Below are 19,556 nucleotides of genomic sequence, written 5' to 3' on the forward strand. Positions count from 1 at the left end.
TTATTGACGCACAGAGATAAAATAGAAATAATAATCATCAACATCATTGAACAATCTGGTGAAGGCCATTGGATGACACAATCCTTGACTTGCAATATAACTAAGTATGCAATAACCCCAGGGCATTCCACTTCTATAACTGAAAGATTTATATTATATATTTTCCACAATTTGCTTGATAAAAAAAAAAAATCACTGTACCTCAGCAGAGTTAAATATCAATTCAAAGCTAAACATTAAAACAACCCCATTCATTGAAGGGGCAGGTAACTAGCTAGGTCAAGGCTCTCCAACCCTGTTCGTGGAGAGCTACACTCCTGTAGGTTTTCACTCCAACCCCAGTCGTAGCTAACCTGGTTCAGCTTCTCAACCAGCTAATTATTAGAATCAGGTGCGCTAGATTAGTGTTGGAGTGAAAATCTACAGGACTGTAGTTCTCCAGGAACAGGGTTGGAGAGCTCTGAGCTAGGTAATAAGGTTTGGTCAGATAACAATACCCTTTCTATCCTCCATTAGCTCTATGAGCGACATTATAGTCAGTTGTCCACTGACGGCTGACAATCTAATCTAGATTAATGACCGGAGGTCTCTGCTGCCATTCCAGGTAGGCGTGTGGACATAGCTTTAAAATCATATCAGTCATTCTGGCCTGTAATGAGTTTCAGAGGGGGAAGATGAAGCTCCTGTTTAATGCTTCCTCTTGTTTTTCAGAGCTGAGGGTAATCAATTCAGCTGTGCTATTGATAGCTATTGGAAGTGATGTAAAGTTTGTGTGCTTTGTTTAATTAAATGTAAACATATTGGGTCTGAAGGCCTGATGACAGTGACAAACAAGGACAGAGGAGGGAAGGGGAGTGTTGCTTAAATATGGATTATCTTATCTGACCCTGGCAACCGCGCCTCGACCCCCCAGCTACACTATACCCCTCGCTTTACAACACACATGGAAACCAATCAACAGGAAAGAGAAACATTGTCCTCAAACTGTTCAAATTAATTTCCTGGTAGAGCGAAAGAGCGAACAAAGCAGGGAGAGAGAATGGAGGGGGAGATTCTGAATTGGGCAAAAGTCTGTCTTCTCCCCGACTCCTCTGTGACCCGGAAACCGATAAGTGGTCGAAGAGAGTGTCAATTCGTTAGTAGGCAAACATAGGAGTCTGCTCCCCTCCTTAATTACCTACTTCGGCAGAGGATGCACAAGAGTATCCTCGCGCTTCGGAAGTGTTTTAAAATCCGCCAGCCCACCTTTGAATCAGTTGTTGTTTGCACTCATTTAAAAACAATATGCTACTTATCATTGTATCTGGAAAATGTATTGCACAACTAGCTACATTTATTTTGATCAATTTACAACGTTATTCTGGGATTTCACCCCTGTAAACGTTAGTTGCCTGATGACACGTGAGTGGAGGAGTCTCATTTCATGCAATGAAACCTTTCCTCTCCTCGCCTCCACTCCTCTATGACCTTTTTCAAAAAGAGGCAAGGAGAGGACGGAGGACAGCAAAACCAATTGAGGTTCTCCCAGGGAGACACAGAGAGCTACCTATTGAGAGAGAGTGGTTAAACGAGACCACAAACCAGATGAGAGGTGATTTGAAGTTGTGTTTCTAACTGAAATCTGCTACTGTGATCACATGAAAGTAAAATTAGGGGATTTTAGCACCAATATTTAATAGTGCTGAGAACTTCCATGGGAAGTACTCCTTGGAACAACAACAACAAAAGCACAAGGCCATGCATGTACTGTACTGTTAGAGCTGATCCCGTTCCATTCATGAGGACGAGTGTCGGTTTAACTTCTACTTCATCACAATCCCGGATCCGGGAGCACCCCCATCAGTAAAAAAGCTGACTAGCATAGTCTACGATAGCGTCACAAGTAAATAGTAGCATCTAAATATCATTAAATCACAAGTCCAAGACGCCAGATGAAAGATACACATCTTGTGAATCCAGCCTTCATTTCTGATTTTTAAAATGTTTTACAGGGAAGATACAATATGTAAATCTATTAGCTAACCACGTTAGCAAAAGACACCACTTTTTTTACTCCACCATTTTTTTCCTGCATAGGTAGCTATGACAATTTCGACCAAATAAAGATATAAATAGCCACTAACCAAGAAACAACTTCATCAGATGACAGTCTGATAACATATTTATTGTATAGCATATGTTTTGTTAGAAAAATGTGCATATTTCAGGTATAAATCATAGTTTACCATTGCAGCCACCATCACAACTCTCACCAAAGCAACTAGAATAACTACAGAAACCATCGTGTATTACCTAATTACTCATCATAAAACATTTCTTAAAAATACACAGTGTACAGCAAATGAAAGACACAGATCTTGTGAATCCAGCCAATATTTCAGATTTTCTAAGTGTTTTACAGCGAAAACACAATATAGCATTATATTAGCTTACCACAATAGCAAACATCACAACAGCATTGATTCAAGCCAAAAATAGCGATAACGTATAAACCACCAAAATATATTAATTTTTTCACTGACCTGCTCAGAATTCTTCAGATGACAGTCCTATAACATCATATTACACAATGCATATAGAGTTTGTTCGAAAATGTGCATATTTAGCGGCACAAATCATGGTTATACAATGAGAAAAGTAGCCAAGCTGCCCAGAAAATGTTGGGAGAAATCTTTGGAGAGGCACCTATTCTAATCAATAAATAATCATAAACTTTACTAAAAAATACAGGTTGGACAGCAAATGAAAGACAAATTAGTTCTTAATGCAATCGCTGTGTTACATTTTTAAAATTAACGTTACTACGCATATAGCGTTCGCTAAAGCGAGACCGCACCAAAATTCATGGCGGAATTATTATTTGACATTTGTCAACATAAATACGAATTAACAACATAAAGACTGCTTACTATTTGCTGAGCTTCCATCAGAATCTTGGGCAAGGTGTCCTTTCTCCAGAACAATCGTCTTTTGGTTGAAAGATGTCCTCTTCTCCTGTAGAAATAGCAGCTAACGCTAGCCATCCACCTGAGAGGTGTCCAACTCGCGATAGCGTAAGACAAAGAAATTCCAGAAAATCGCAATAAACTGATATAAACTGCTATAAGTCGGTTTATATTAACTACCTTTTGAAGTTTTTAAGACAAAAATCAAATTAAATCAGAGCCGGAGATATAGAACTGCTAAAACGAAAGCTTTTCAGGACGCCATTGTGATGTCCCTCTTGCGCCAGGTGCCCCGTTGAAAAGAACGGTACTTCCGTTCCATGAGCCTTTATAGTGCACCAGATGGTGCAATCCACTCCATTCAAATTCTCACCGCTTACTGACATCTACAGGAAGGCGTATGCAGTGCATGTAGCCCCATAGCTTGCATGGGGACTTATAAACTGACCGTAGAACAGGGACCTCGAAATCTCACTTCCTGACAGGAAATGTGCTGCAGAATGAGTTCTGTTTCACTCAGAGAAATAATTCAAACGGTTTTAGAAACTAGAGAGTGTTTCCTATCCAATAGTAATAATAATATGCATATTGTACGAGCAAGAATTGAGTACGAGGCAGTTTAATTTGGGAACTAATTTTTACAAAGTCGAAATGGCGCTCCCCTATTGACAAAAGGTTTAATGTAGCTAGGAAGTTCCTGTTGTACTGATCTGATCACATTTCATCCATCTGTGTTTCATCCAAATACCTAGCTGGAGTGAGAAATAGGTCTAGTCAGCTCCCATGACTTTCTTGTCATGAAGTACAGTCTTTACAACAAGTGACGCTCCGCTCCAGATTCCTCACTCTTATCTCCCCACCTGCTCTTGTGCGTCTGTGTCTATCTATAGAATGCTCATGACTATTCATTCTGTGTTTCTGAACATGGTGGCTTTCTGCACCAGTTTCTGCCAGTGACCTACAGAACAGTCTGCAACGCAGAACAGTTAGCCATTAAGTCCCCCAATCAGATAACACAGCACAGACGCTAGAGCTCAATGAACTTGCCCTCCAATTCAAGAGATGGGTATGTCACAAATGGCACCCTATTCCCTATATAGTGCGCTACGTTTGACTAGAGCCCTATGGGCCCTGGTCAAAAGCAGTGCACTATATAAGGGTGTAGGGTGCCATTTTAGGATGTATGTATGGTTAATGGTTAGTGTGGAGGGGGATTGTTAGGGGCTAGGTATGTAAAATACCATTTAATAGAGACTTATCTCTCTGGGCTCTAAACAAATAAACCACAAGGTCAGCAGAGAGAGCCTTGTCACAGACCTCTCCTGTTACCAGACAGGTACACCAAGCTACATACTGGACAGGATAACGTTCGGTCACCTACCTACCTTGGCACCTCTGAGAGGCAGCCAGGTCACCTCACCTTTTACGACACATGTACAGTATCCCAAGCCAAACCACATTAACTGGGAGGATAGCCACCTTCAGTACATTGGCTCTAGACTGGTCCCAGATCTGGATTATGATGTATAGCCAACTCCTATGATCGTTGTCATGTTTGGCATGACAATATATTAAAGACCATAGCAGTTGGCAAGACAGCACAAACAGATCTGGGACCAGGATATCTTGGCTCCTACTACCATAGAAATAAATCACAGTGAGACACTCTCAGCACTGAGAGGAGTGCCCATGTTGTTTATACTGGCTTGTCCCTAAATAACGCGTTTCTATCATCTGCCTACGATGTAGGAACACAAACCAATTTGGGTTTGAGGTTCGGCAGTTTGCCAGGGTGCTGCTGTGCGTTTTGAATTACTTCCTCCGTTTCTATCTCGATGGAGTTTAGCTTGCTCGGAGGGCTCCCAGACAATCCGCCAAATGTATTGGGCAGCACAGACTGAAAAGGAAGGGCTAACCCTAAGTCTGAGGCAATGGTTAACTTTTCCTTGTTGTTAGTCAGGATTGATGGTGACGTACGTTATGTATCACCTTAAAATGAACCTAAAATGCCCCATGAAAGTGAAGAGGAAATTCAGCAACTCCCGAGGGACAGTGGAAGTTGATAAAAATACTTCTTTACTGTTAAAGCCAACGCGGAGCCTTCATCGGGGTTTTGTGCAGATATGAACGTATATAGTGAAGCCCCAGTAGGAAACTCCAGGCAGCCTGTCTTGTTTCCGTCTGCTAGCCAAGCTAATGACTATTGAGTTTTTAGGTGTTAAAGTGCGACCCACTCAGCTTCCGTTATAATCAGCCTTCCCTAGGGAGCCGTCTGTCTGTCCGTTCGGAGTGTTAATACGGGTCCTGCTTGGGCTGACTGACTCCCTCCAGCAGCCTTGGGTTCAGTCCCAAATGGCACCCTATTCACCTATGTAGTGCACTACTTTTGACCAGGGCTCATATGTCTCCGGTTAAAAGTAGTGCACTATGTAGGTAATAGGGTGGCATTTAGGACACATATGGAACACCGCCCTGGTCTGGCTGGGTCTCAAACAAAGCACCGGCCGTCTCCCCTCTCCCTCAGCCCACCCCCTCCAACGTCAACCCTTTAAAACAACTGTCCCCCGTCGGCTAGTACATTTCTCCCTATTTTTGCTTTTTATCAACAGGGGTTTCTCTGAACATGGAACCCCATAATGTGAGTCTGTGTTTTGACGAGGTAGGCTGGCCGGTCGCTAGCGTTTTGGCCCCTTCTCTTCTTATTATTTTTATTTGACGTCTGCTGCCTCCCTTTCATGTGATTGGGTGTGTTGTTATCCTGGGGACACAATGGAGAGGGCCAGTGAATCCTCAGAGCAAACAGACACACATAGCCGAGCCATCTTCTCTTCTGGGCTTTGTTGGGCCTCGAAGGCTGGTTCCCCACATAAAGGTCTAGCACCACAGGACCAGTACAAGACCCACTCTTCTATCTCCCGCTTTCTTTCTCCCGTTCTCACACAAAGCAAATTGTCTGAGAAGAGGAGAAAACAATGTCGTCCTCAGTGTCTAGGAGTAAGGGTGAGGTGGGGGGCTTCAGAAAATCCTACTAGTGTTCTCATAGAGCCTCTTCCCATTTACTACACTTCTGGTAAAAATACCGTCCGCTACACATATTACTCAAATGTAAACTTGCGTGCTTTCTACGTCTTGACTGCTACCCCAGACAGTTTCCCCCTTAAAGCAGGGCAGTGTGAACAAAATTGTCACGTTGAGCCAACATTCTTACAGTATAAATGGTAATAGCTGAGAAATGTTTTTAAAACAGCTGAAATCTATAGACATTTTCCAAAAACATGTCAAATGTAGTCCCCACTTAATTTTTAACATTGTGTGGTGATTTCAGAGGTGGGGGGAGGGAATTGTTTTCCAGGGGCCCAGAGTTTTTCCTGATCTGGTAGTAGGCTAACGTAACCAACTTCGGACCCAAGTTGCAGCGTACAGCAGTAATAAATCAGCTGTAAAAAAAACGGTTTTATATGGGCTATGAAGGGTTGCATCGTATAGGCCTTTGCATCTGTAATTAAAAATATACTCATAAAGTATGTCATCATCATTGTGTTAATTGATTAATTCAAGTCAATAATATTGATTTAAAAAGGCCTAGGTAGCCTAGCCACCTGAAGTGTGAATATAAACCAAAATTGATCACATTCACATTTTCTCAGAATACAAATAAATGGGCCTATTTTAGGCTATAAATACATACTATAAATACATGCTTGGGCTATAAAAACACGATGCTACGTTTCCCCTGGCCCCGATGGGATCAGAGCGCATAGGTGTTTCTAAGCTACCTGGAGCTGTGGTTGTTATTAGTAGTCTACAGTTGATCAGACTGAAGGACAGACTAATTGTGCACATTTACAAATCATAAAAAAAAAAAAAAATTGTGGCGGGTATGGGCTTCCATATAAAACAGCTTATTGTGGTGAATTCACTCATACTCGCATTTACAGTCACAATTTGCTTTTACCATATGCAATGATCTGCATGATATTAATAAAAAATATATAATTTGTGATAGGCTAACATTACTTGATGAAGACATGCTCTTATAGAAACTCTGAGATTTTGTCTTGTGGCATACAGACGAGAAAATAAAGCCTTTAATTTTCTGCACATACAAGCATGTAAATTGTTACATTATTCAAGAGCGTAATATGGTTTGGTTGCATTATTCAATAGTGTCATATGTTTGAGAAGAAAGGTTTCTGTCATTGTTGAATAGTTTGCACTTAATGGCCAGGGGCTAAAGTGATATTTTACAGTCAATTTGAGCTGCGAACCAAAATGTTCTGTTGCCCTCCGCAACGAAAGTTAAGGCAACGATGTAACGTGGTAGAATTAGAAAGTAGAATTCTCTTTCGTTCGCCCCGCTCCTCAGACTCTTCTTCGTATCTCGTAGTGGGAATAGGACCATAGATCTGTCACAACGTGGTCACAACGTGTTCACCAACGCCAGACAAACACTCAACCACATGACAGATGAGATGCAGATAAAACCAAAAGAGAAAACGTACTATCAGAATATGGGAAACATTAGGAACAGGATGGAGGTTACCAAACCAGAATGGCTACTTTCTGAGCCAACGGAAAATACACAATGAAGGATATCGACACTGCTGGAAGTTCAAGTGTCCCATGTTTTTTGTCTCTTTTTTAAGGCGTTCATTTCTTCCATTGAATGACAATTGACAAAAACTGTCATTGGCGGATTAAAGCTGAGACAAATAAAAAGCAACCTTTCCTTATTTTTCTGTATTTCCCAAAACTTCTAATAAAGAAGTTCCCACAGATTAATATTATAAGTCTAACTAGAGTGTAATTACTTATTTTAGCTATCTCAATCCAGAGCAAACACTGCATATGAGGTCCAGTTTTATCTCTTAATATGGATTTTCTTGAGTATGTTGGAGGGAGAGCTGGCTCAGAACATGCTTCTCATTTTTAATAAGTAGGAGAGCGATGATCTGTCTTGCTGTGCAGAATTTTATTTGATTAAGAAGTTAAAATGAGGTGTGACACGCCCAACTCTTTCAGCCAAACACAATTGAAAGGATCAATGGTCCCATGAATGTGTAACACTCTCCCTGCTGCTAATATTATTGGTGCAGAATTGGATTCAAAATTACACTGGAATATAATACTTTATTACTAGGGTCAGTATTTTACAATTGTTACATAAATTATGGGATACTTTTTGTTTACATAAAATGTACTATTGGAAAAATGCACGATTGAGCATTACATTATATTATTGATATGATTACACAAATTACTTCCCACTAAGATCCTGCTAAGTCACATCAAAGCGGACTAATATATCGCTTATCATATTTCACTGTTGTGCCTTTAAATATCCAATACTTGGAGCTGCGTAACCACAGCAGAAATCATATCAATGTACCAAGCAGCAATAAACCATATATTCATACTAACTGTGAATGTTCACTTATGCAGATAGGGATTCCTATATTTGAATCTTCTATGCAGATGATAGTGAAGGTGGAGCATTTTTAAAAGGGGAAGTGTGTGTCTGTCACCTGTGGTACGCTCGCAGTGTTTGTATTTCCTCCTCCAGCCGTTGAATGTGCTCCAGGGCCCTGTCCCTCTCTCTCTGGACCGCCTCCACGTCCTCCTGGTAACACTACAACACAACGGACAGACAGACCGTTCAGAATGATGCAGATAGAAATGCAATGAATAGATCGAACATACTAATTGTAACATCACTGATCTTTTGTGTAGAACACAAACACTATCTCCAGCACCTTCTGGTAAAAACACAAGGAACAGACACACACACATCCCATCACAGTTTGACAAACATAGCTTGTAGCAGCCAAGTGACATTGTGCCCGGGTGGTTGAATCAATGTTTTTCATCAATGGCTCTCTCTTTCTGAAAGACATTCACAAATGCTCCTGCATTTTGACCATTTTGATTTGACAATAAAGTTATCACACTTTTCATAAAACGTCTTATGCATTCCGTTTTTGAACACTGGAAAAAGTAGTTTACTCAAAACCAAATCATGTTTATATGCAGCTGAATTATCACTTCTTTACGGTTCTCGCAGTAGTTTTTGTACTGAGGCCGAAGCTGCAAATGTAACATCACTGATTCCTCTCACACGGAGAACTATCCATGTCTGCAGCGTATGTCTTTTAACTGCGTTTTAATTCAGCGCATGTAGAGCGCCAGCAGTCCCAGCAGCACACAGGGAGCATCCAACACAATGAGGATGCTCTGAGGGGATCCCATTCATGCTATTGTCTCTCCACTCAGCACCTACTCAGAGGGCCTACCGGGAAGGGAGGCCGGCGGGACTGGTCGCGGCGGTGGGTGGGAGCAGGGGACGCTGGGTAAACAGTGTGTGTGTGTGAGTGAATGTGTCCTGGGCAACCCTGTGGTTAAACCTGGCCCACAATAAAGACCCTGCTAATTAGCAGCCGTTGAAACAGATGTATTGATGGTCTCAACAGCTGGGAGGGAACAATGGAGGATGTTTAAATAAACAAGGCAGACAGGGCCATACTGTAAATGATCGCAATATCTATAGCTTCTGTGTGATGGGGGAGGAGGGAGAGAGCTAGGAGGGGATTTGTCTAAATCTGTGAGAGGAGAAGAGAATTGGACAACAGGGTTATTGGACAAATTCAGAAAGTACCTAACTGTTCAAAAAAATATGCACCTCATTTTTTAAGCCTTTTATGAATTGGGCAAGGATTGTAGAGGCTGAAACCATATGAGCACTGGGCTGGGGTCTGGTCTGCTGCTATAAACACCTTTGGCCTAACTAAGTACATGCAGCTTCCCCTCGGGTCTCCAGAACCATCCTTCTAATTACTGGCACCAAGGTCTCCCAAGTCAAAGAGAACATCAAAAAGAGGCCAACCTCTAAAGTCAATATGTACTTTTCACCAACAGGGAGGAGAGCTCGACTTCAAAGCCAGTTTCTTTTAATCATATGTATTATATCAGCATTCATTAGAATAATATCCAAATGAGGTTGACAGAGTAGCGGGTTAACCTGTTGTGATGATGAAGGCAGGCAATCCTGTGAAGGAGAATAACTAGCGTGACCTTTTAGAGGTACAGTACAGGAGGTTGCAGGGCATACAGCCGGTGGTGGGGCGGATGGGGCCAAAGTGCAACAGATTGGCAGCAGGGACTGGCTGGCATTTCTGACTCGGTGGGAACTGGGAAGATCAATCTATGGAAAGCTGCATCTGTTATGACACACAACAAACTATTGACTGATGTGGACTTTGTTGATGGATATAAATAGAAGATCTAATATATATTTGATTCTGGACTATGTTCTCAACATTCTCCATAATCTTATTCATCTGTAGTGGCCAATTAGAATAATTGAATTTAAACTAGTGTCAAATTGCACTGCCTTTCCTCCTCCTGTCCTCCAGTCTGAATCACTTGCTATTGTTAATGGACATCAATCAAAGAGATAGCGACAGCCAGAGACCACACCTGGCAACTAAGCCCTTGACATACTAGACCGCAGCAACAAGTAACGTACCTGCATTCACATTAAACCGAGGGCTAGTTAATGAGCAAGTGTATGATGACTGTGCTTTCATGATAATGTCTTCAACAAATAATAGTATCAAGCTGTAGGTTTCAGATCCTATTTTCATTTTTTGAAAGGTCCAATGCTGCTGTTTCTAGCTCAATACCAAATCATTTCTGGGCAGCAATTACATCACTTAGTGTGATTTATTTTTATTTTTTAAAGAAACAAAAATAGCAATTTCTCAAGCAAGAATTTGGCTAGTACAGTTTGAAAGTGGTCTGAGGGGGGAGGGGAAAACTGAAAACGAGCTGTTATTGGTACAGAGGTTTGGTCTCTTCTCATTGGTCTATTAACTAATTTCCCGTACAGTGATGTCACCAGGCAGGCCAAAACTCCATCCCAAAAATACACTAAAAGGCATTATCATAATTTTCACAATTTCACAGTATTATTCCCACCTCAGTGTGAATAGAAATGTATATAAAACACAGAAAAATCATGTTTTCATCTATGAGTGCCTGTGAGAGTACCAGTTCTTCAGTCTTCTCAAGGACGCTCTGGAAGTGGGTCCTAAAGCTCTGTGTGTGTGTGAGAGAGTGTGTGGGCTTGTCTTGAGCGGAGTAGATGTCTGTGACTTTAGGGCCCTCTGAAATGGCAGGGGTGGAGAGGAGAGGGCCGGGGTTGAGGGGTTCTCATTGCTCTCAATGCTCAGGTCATTTCAAGTGGTCTGTTGTAGTGGCTGCCCTAGCCCTGAACCACCTGTGTTTGCACACCAGCTTTTCTTTCAAGCACTGACAGCCCAGAATAATCGCACTGCAATGCTCCTCTCCCCGCCTCGCCAATGCAGTTAATCATTACGACTGCTTCCTCCGTCTAGCTAGTCCTAGCAGCTCAGATTCAGCCTGCTCCTCCACAACACTTCTACTTGACATTACTTAGTCATGCTAGGGAAGAATTTGGTATCATGATCAAATGCAAGTCTGGGGGTCTTAAAATGTAAACAAATTGGGAATGTTGGGTTGGCCATGTCCCTGTTTCTATAATTCTTTAGAAAATAAACCAGTTAGGTTATGAGTATACAGAGAGTCCATTCATGCAGTTATAGAAAAAATAGATTTAAAATGAGTACATTTTCTGCACGTCAAGATGAATTTCAGCAGAAGACACTGACCTTTCTATTTTGAAATCAATTTAAAAGTGATTTTCTTTCAGCTGGATTCTTTAAAGTAAAATGTCAATTGATGAATCAAAGATCTGTGACTTTTTAAATTGTTTTGTGGATCTGTTCCCGGCACTGTTGACTAATTTTATGACAGCTGTTCCCGTTTCATTTTAAATTAAAACCCTGCTCTGTAATCCCAGGAGCCAATCTATAATTAAGGGGATTTATAGAAAAACCAAGTGCTACATTAATAACAAAATGTAATATATTTCTTAATAAGCCATCAGTGGAGAAACCTTCTAAGAAATAAAGAAGAGTACAAATACTGGCAGCAAGCAGCCTTTAGAAAGAGCAGAAGAAGACTGGACGGAGGTTCTCATAGTTGAGTTAAAGCAGAAGAACTCATCATAGTCATCTGAAATAAATAAAACGACCACAATACTCCTAGTCACAAACGTGTTCATTGTTTTCATCAACAAACATCTGGTGTGTCCGTTCCACCATACTGGCCAACAAATATTGGCGTGATTTTCATGATCATGAATTCTATTAGTGAAATATAAGGATTCAAAAATGTGGCAATCACACCCAGAGAGAGTACCGGTAGTCATCTGAAAATCCTAAAGCAAATGTTCATTATGAGAATATAATGTATAAAATAATGTGTAATATAATGTATAAAATGTAGCTGTTGGAATAGGTCAGAGGCAACAATAAGGGAGCTAGCTATGTAGTAATTCTGTGCCTTATTGCTTTTTCTATCAATTCCAAATGGTGGTGACTCGAGAGCTTAGTCAGCCAAAGGACAAGGAGAATAGAGCAGTGAATGACTACAGACAGAGCAATAGCCTGCAAGCAAGGCAGGCACTAGTCAGAATAGGCCTGGCTGCAAAGATATAGCAGTGTAATCTACTGTATCCTCAGAGAATCCTTTTTGTAATGGGACCATCAGCTGACCTCTCAGGCAACCTTGCTACTTCAGGCTCATCGGTGGGGTGATACCGTTCACCTAGCTAGCCCTATCTAATGAGCATGTTTACAGCTCACTCTCTCCGCATTAAGCATAGAGGGCTCTGCTTCATCAGATAAATGGAAGACATCAAACAGTCTTGTGTTTACCCTGTACCTCACTGGAGGGGACACGTTTGTATGTTGGTGTGTGTGTGACATTACGGCCCTAGCCCCTTGTTGATGATGTCATTCTAAATCCCATCAAATAGTTGGTTGGATCCCCCAACCAACAGCTCTATCGCTTTAGATCACCAGGCCAAATAAGGGCAAAAAACAAGCAAACAGTGAGTGGTTGAATAAACAATACCATTTTACCTGTGAGGAAAATGTAAATGCAAATGTGGTTTTTGGGTGTGGGGGCAGGGCTGGTTTTAGGGGTTGGTATCTAAGTAAGACCCCAGCATACTGTAGTAGGAGTGGGGGAGGCCATATAAGACTTGTTGGCAAACAGCAGCAGTGAGCTCGGCGCAGTAATGTACACAGCCCCTTGTATTCATATACAGAGTTCTAGGCCCAAATGGCACCCTATTCCCTTTATAGTGCACTACTTTTGACCAGGGCCCATAGGGCTCTCTGGTCAAAAGTAGTGCACTATATAGGGAAAATGGTGACATTTGGAACGCGACCCTAGAGAAGGAGAACCTGTGCTGCTCAAAGCCTTAATTTGCAAGGATTCTTCAGCGATAGGGGCAAAAAGAAGGGGGGGGTAGATTTACCTTCCGAGAACGCTCTTGATTGTTTTCGGCAGTCAGGTGTCTCAAGTTGTTTGCTGAAGTCTGGCTCTGCTCTCTCGCCTGTAGGAGATCCTGCTCCAGCCGCTTGCACTGTGGAAGAAGAGCCAGAGGAAGAGAAGGGGAAATAATCACTTGAAATACATTAGTAGGGAATTCGCCCATCGCAGTGCAGTGAAAGCCTCGGCATGCCAGGCAGGCAGAGTTAAATGTATACATGCGTCACCAGTCTTTCCCACCAGTAGCTCTTGGTTTCTACTCCTTGGCAGAGAAGCTTCTTATGAGTCATGAAGGACAAAGAGAAATGGAGAATTTATAGTCCAAACCGACCAGTTACAACCGTTTGAAAAGATCAGAGACATCTTGTTTTCACTGGTCTATTTTTGGGAAAAAATACTTCATACCACAAATGTATGTGTCGACCTTTATTCTTCAGAATTTATAAACACATTATTTAATGACTTAATAACATGCAATATACTTTGATGACAATGAAGCTTTCATAAAAGTATTTAAAATAATTACCAAAAGGTATCTTTTTCAATACCATAAACAGACGCAACGTGAATTACTACATACTATGTGATTGTTATCTACTCTGATGTCAGCAGTTCCCCTGCTTTTTTCCCACAGGCACTGCAGACTACACTGACAGACAGACAGACGGACGGACGGACAGACGGACCGTATAAACACACAGACCGCGGCTCAGTCAGAACCTCTGTGTTATTGTAAGCCAGAGTTGTTTCATACCAGTCTATATGTGTTCTTCTCCATGTGCACATTCTAAGACTAAAGAACATTTACCAGGAATGTAAACCATCCCTCTCACCCTGACAAGTCGCAATGTTTCGACGTCCAGCTGCCTAAAAAACCCCAAAGTGCTCCCGCAAACAAGAGCAGGCGGGCGCAGCCTAGGAGCCCCGCTCGCTGCTCTCGTCCCTCATCCTCTTCCTCTGCCGTCTGGAATAATAGTTCCCTGGTCCAGACAAAACACAAAGCTTCTCTTTAGTGTCAGGGTGAGTTATGGCTTACAGGCAACAGATGTTTTGGACTAAAAGTATTTCAATCTGAACACAGAGAGAAGGAGTGCACCTCTCTATTCTTCCCAGGCAGGCTAGGAAGGCCACTCCTGGGGCTACAGTACGGCACCCAAACACATCACTCCTTCGGAACACATGGAGGACGGAGCAGACATGGATTACCTAGCGTTACATATGTTCGGCACATTATGCCTGAAAACACGCGTGCATCACACGGTCAATCAAATCAGAGGCTCGTCACTCAATTACACATCATCGACGCTAGGAAAATATGTGGATCTGGCAATGAGAGACTACAAATCAGAACATAGCAAAACGTCAGCTCTCAGTTTTTAACATGTACACTAGTCCACCAAGGAACAATATTCACTAATGCATAAAGTAACCATACTGCCAGGTACCTAACGAATCAATAACCTTTGTTTTGCAGCATTCACTTTATAGAGAGAAAATAAGGGGGGGGGGGGGGGGGTGTAAGACAGAATAGATGTGTTTCTGTTCCTTCTCCCTCCCTTCACTTATCCAGCTTTTCATATTCCAGCAGGCTGGTGGGTGTAGCGGCCCTCTGGTAGTCGCAGTGGGCTAATCCCTTCGAGATGAAGAGAGGGATAGGAAGAGCAGCAGGGGACGCAGAAATCCTTCAGGATAGAGTGTGGAGACCATCCCCGCCTCACAGGGATTAGGAACAGGCATTTGTAACCTACTTTTAAAATTGCTCCAAAGATGATTTTTTTTGCCCTCCGCAAAAAGCAGGGGCAATATTTTTTCCAGGAGATGTGAATGTGATGTTAGCCCGGGGTTTTGTGGAGATATGGTTGTAGTCTAGGGTTGAGCTCAGCTGGTTGCTCCCACTCAGCCTTGTGTTAAAGTCCGAGGCATTAAGAAGACTGGCGACATCTCCCTCATTGACAACCTCAAAACTTGAGTCAACCTCAAATTCATGGACTGACTTCTATGAACATGAGTCATTGCATTGGTCAGCTGATTAAATGTGTACAAATCTGGAGAATCAACACATTTTCAAAATCAGATTTAGGCTCTCATATTTGGAAGAACTTCTCTGGAGCGTAAAAACTTGATCGCACCAGCTTGTATTTTGAACAAAGGGAAGTCCTCCCAAAGTCCACATACAGTCTTTGATTTAGGCATTGTAAAAAAAAGCCTCATAAAATGGCTTGAGCACCTGGGACAACATAATTAACAGAGGTGGATGAGAGAGGAGAGAAGAGACTGAACCAATGATGAGAAATGAGCAGGAGAGGACAGGAGTGTTCTTTTCATAGAAATAGAATGAGGCTGCCAGTTCACCAATTATGCCATCATTGACTTGAATAGGGACGCCTGTTCTATTCATTCTAGTTCTGTGGTTCTTCTGTTACGGAGTCTCAGAACACAGTGAAACAATACTGAAACCATATTCTAATTTGACGACTGAAACGTATAACAGTAGCTAAGTTGGACCAATACAGCTAACCTGGCATTACTAGAAAAGTTACTAGAAATACCTGCTTATTACACATCCCATTGACTAAAATGGACCCATTAGAGATCCTGTTAAAACTGAATCAGCATATCATACAGCCCTATAAACCAATATGCCTTCTTCACGGAGAGAGAGTCTACAGGCACATGAAACTAGACTAGCTTTAAACCAGTCGGAAGTGCTGCTCCGGAGCAGCGTGACCTCCATGAAGCTGAATCTGTTCAGTCTACATATAGGCGAGTCCCAAATGACCCCCTATTCCCTATATCAAGGACTACTTTTGACCAGAGCCCTATGGGCCCTAGTCAAAAGTACTGCACTACAGTATATAGGAAAATAGGGCACCATTTATAACGCAGGCATAGTGGAGTTGCGGAGGCCTTTCTTCTCCATTCGTCTGATGCCTGCCTTTTAATGCCCCGGCGTCGGGCTGAACGGGACAGAGATCCATGAAGCTCACCCACAGGGAGGGAAGCAGAAAGGAAGCATCCCAATCATAATATGCCTGGTAAATCCAGGCTACAGAGAAAAATGTCAAACTCCAGCTAGAAACAGTTCGCAGCCCTGTCTGCGACCACCCACCCAGATGAATGCATGACCGTATGACTCCCTGCACAGTAGTGTCCTGCTGAAAACTCTGAGCTATGATTGACATTCTTACCACACCTTCCTAAAGAGGAGCGAGTGTCTGACATGGTGATTTTTGCTAGATAGATGGATGGACGGACACATTTTTTAAGGAAGTCCGGCTTTCAGCTTACTCTTGGAAGCTGTAAAAGTAGAAGGCACAGGGTGCAATTTCTAAATTGGGTAGTGCATCATCAGTTCCTCTTGTCATGTTAGTCATTGCATACCTTAGAGAGCTATTTATAACTTGTCAGCAATGTACAGATCAACTAGCCTATGTCGGCAAATTTTTTGTTGTTGTTGCTGTTACTTTTGCAAATTTTTGTTGTAACATTTGAGTCACTCAAATATCACATGAACACACATAAGACATGGCAAAATGTGTCGAATTGCAGGACATGAGCTATAAAACGGCTAAATGTTCTCTGCACCCCGTGACAAAATGTGTAGAATTACAGGACATACATAAACTGTCAACATACAACATTTTCTCTCAGCCAAGAAGAGGGGTGTGAACAGTTTGTGTCATGTACAGTGTTTGTGCCTATAGAAATAGACGGGGCTCGCACACGGGGGGTGCGGGAAGTTCCCCAATGGGGGCCTGAGTGAAAAAGTTTGGAACCCCTGCCCGAAATTATAATTTGGAGATTTCCCTGTTGATAATTTGGTCAACAGTAATACTGTGGTGCTGTGACAGGTTCCTATTTTATTAACCCTTATTTACGTAAGTTGACTGAGAACACATTCTCATTTACAGCAATGACCTGGGGAATAGTTACAGGGGAGAGGAGGGGATGAATGAGCCAATTGGAAGCTTTAATATATGGACTTGTTTTGCACATTGGCACAAAACAGTGGCCTGTCTGCATAACTCTCCTCAAACAAACCCAGTTGTAAAACAGGACACTGAATCACTACATGAGAGGTCTAGTCTATATATCAACATGCCAGATATCCAAGCAAATACCGGGCCCACATTTGAATGTTGAGGTATAATATCTGGATGTCAATATTTGTCCGACTGCTTGTTTGTTTTTAAATCCTTGAAAATATCCACGTAAATGGATGTATCAAATATTTGAGGTTACACTACCATAACCTCAAATGTGAATCAAGTAGTTGGTTTCACTGAATCAGAACAGATAACGTCAGACAAAACCCCTGCGTGTGTGTCTGTTTGAGGGGGGGGAAGAGATTTCTTGCTTTGTGAACTAGTTAGGTGACCCGTGTTTGCCTATGTGTGTCAGTGTGTATCGGCAAAATAGACTTCCAATCAAAGGGCATTTTCAAATTGAGAAAATGGGGGAGATGTCAATAGTGCTGGAGATAGCAATTTTTTTCAGTATTCAGAGGAGACACTGTGGTTAATTTTTGAAACATTGACACAATGAAAGGCGTACATGTCTCTCTCCTCTATAACGACTGTTTGTGTGTGTGTGTGTGTGTGTGTGTGTGTGTAGTGTCGTTCAGACCCACCCTGGCCAGTGCTGTCTCTCTCTCCTCTATAACAGCATTCATCTCCTCTGCTGTAATCTTCCTCCTTCTCTCCCGGACCTTCTGCAGCCGGTCCACGATCACCCCCCCGCTCCGCTCAATCCCCAGCGCTGAATCTGCACTGTTCACCCTGTTCAGCAGTTCCTCAAGGTCCTAACGCACACGACAAGCAGGTGTAACACACACACACACACACACACACACACACACACACACACACACACACACACACACACACACACACACACACACACACACACACACATCATTCCTAATTCAACAACCAGCAACTGACCAAAATAAAAAAATACATACAAAACAGCAAAAATTACATAAATATGCAGATGCTACAGTTGCACAAATATCAGTTCTCAGACGTGGTGCATAGGTGTGTGCACATGTAGGATATATCTGAATTCATGTTAAAAATGTCAAGCCTTCATAAGCCAATAATAACAATATATTTATAGTCATATGTTTTATTTAAGGAGATGTTAACAAAATATACTAAAATAACAATATCATAGTGTTGAAATGTGCTTAGCTGTCCTTCGTTTCCCAATACATTTTTATTGAGGACACTCTGGTGAGAGAAAAAAAGTGAGCCCACATGAGCTCCTAAGGGGAGGGCTTACCGCGTCGCTTTCCTCAGGGTTAATATTCTCCAGGCTGAGCATAGGGGGGAGAGAGAGAGACAGAGAGAGAGAAAGGGGGAGAGAGGACAGAGAGAGAGGGGGGAAGAGAGAGAGAGAAGAGAGAGAGAGTTTCCTTAGTGCGGCAAAATGAGATCACTTCCCAAATCTTCCTCACATCCAATAATTGCGTTCTGTTCTGGAGGCTTTCAGAGTCGATGATCAGAACAAAAGACACCCCCAACATATGAAAAGTGCCAGCAGACTCCAGCCATTATTCCTCCAGTAATGCCCTGTATATTCATGTTTACTGCTAATAATGACTACTGGGATCAATTGTTCATATGTGCTGAGATGAGGGGTTGAATCATTTGTAGGTGTGCAGTATTGAGCACCTTTACAGAGAAAAGACTACTGTAATTACAGCAGTGTGTCAGGAGATTTATGGACCACCTCAAAGCACTCAGTACATTCTTCTTGCTAACAATCAAAAAGAAGAGCAACTCCAGCACACTGGTAGTGGTAATCTTCATGCTTCTAACAAGTGTAAGGGATCTTATTTAACCACATTTTTGGTCTCAATCTACCTTCATCAGAGTGTTTTTCTAGATAACAACCAGACATAAACCAGTTTACCAACGGGACACAACAATAAAATGATATTGCTTGTTAAATGTTTTTGTTTTTTTATAAATTGAGACTGAAGCGATTTACAACAAAATTGTATTAATCAAAATACAATCCAAAACAACACTCATATAGCATATCAATAACACCAGCTTTCCTCTGGCTTCAATCAGGACGGGACATGGCTCTTTTACAACCCGGTTTAAACGTTTACCTGTCGAGGCACCTCTCCCTGTCTGAATCCCAAATGGCACCCTATTCCCTTTATAGTACACTGCAATTGAA

At 42.0% G+C, this 19,556-nt stretch overlaps 1 protein-coding gene across 2 annotated transcripts in view; it reads right to left on the bottom strand.

Annotated features, from left to right (window-relative positions):
- Positions 1-19,556, bottom strand: part of mipol1 (mirror-image polydactyly 1) — a 72,830-nt gene that overhangs the window by 10,229 nt on the left and 43,045 nt on the right. For both annotated transcript variants that reach the window (XM_055863909.1, XM_055863910.1), the window contains 4 exons: positions 18,648-18,681; positions 17,995-18,165; positions 13,351-13,458; positions 8,471-8,574 (listed from right to left, as the gene is read on the bottom strand). In XM_055863909.1, coding sequence (XP_055719884.1) covers positions 8,471-8,574; positions 13,351-13,458; positions 17,995-18,165; positions 18,648-18,681 — 417 coding nt within the window. The remainder of the gene's footprint in view (positions 1-8,470; positions 8,575-13,350; positions 13,459-17,994; positions 18,166-18,647; positions 18,682-19,556) is intronic.

Source organism: Salvelinus fontinalis, chromosome 15 (genome assembly GCF_029448725.1).
Source record: "Salvelinus fontinalis isolate EN_2023a chromosome 15, ASM2944872v1, whole genome shotgun sequence".
Taxonomy (NCBI): Eukaryota; Metazoa; Chordata; class Actinopteri; order Salmoniformes; family Salmonidae; genus Salvelinus; species Salvelinus fontinalis.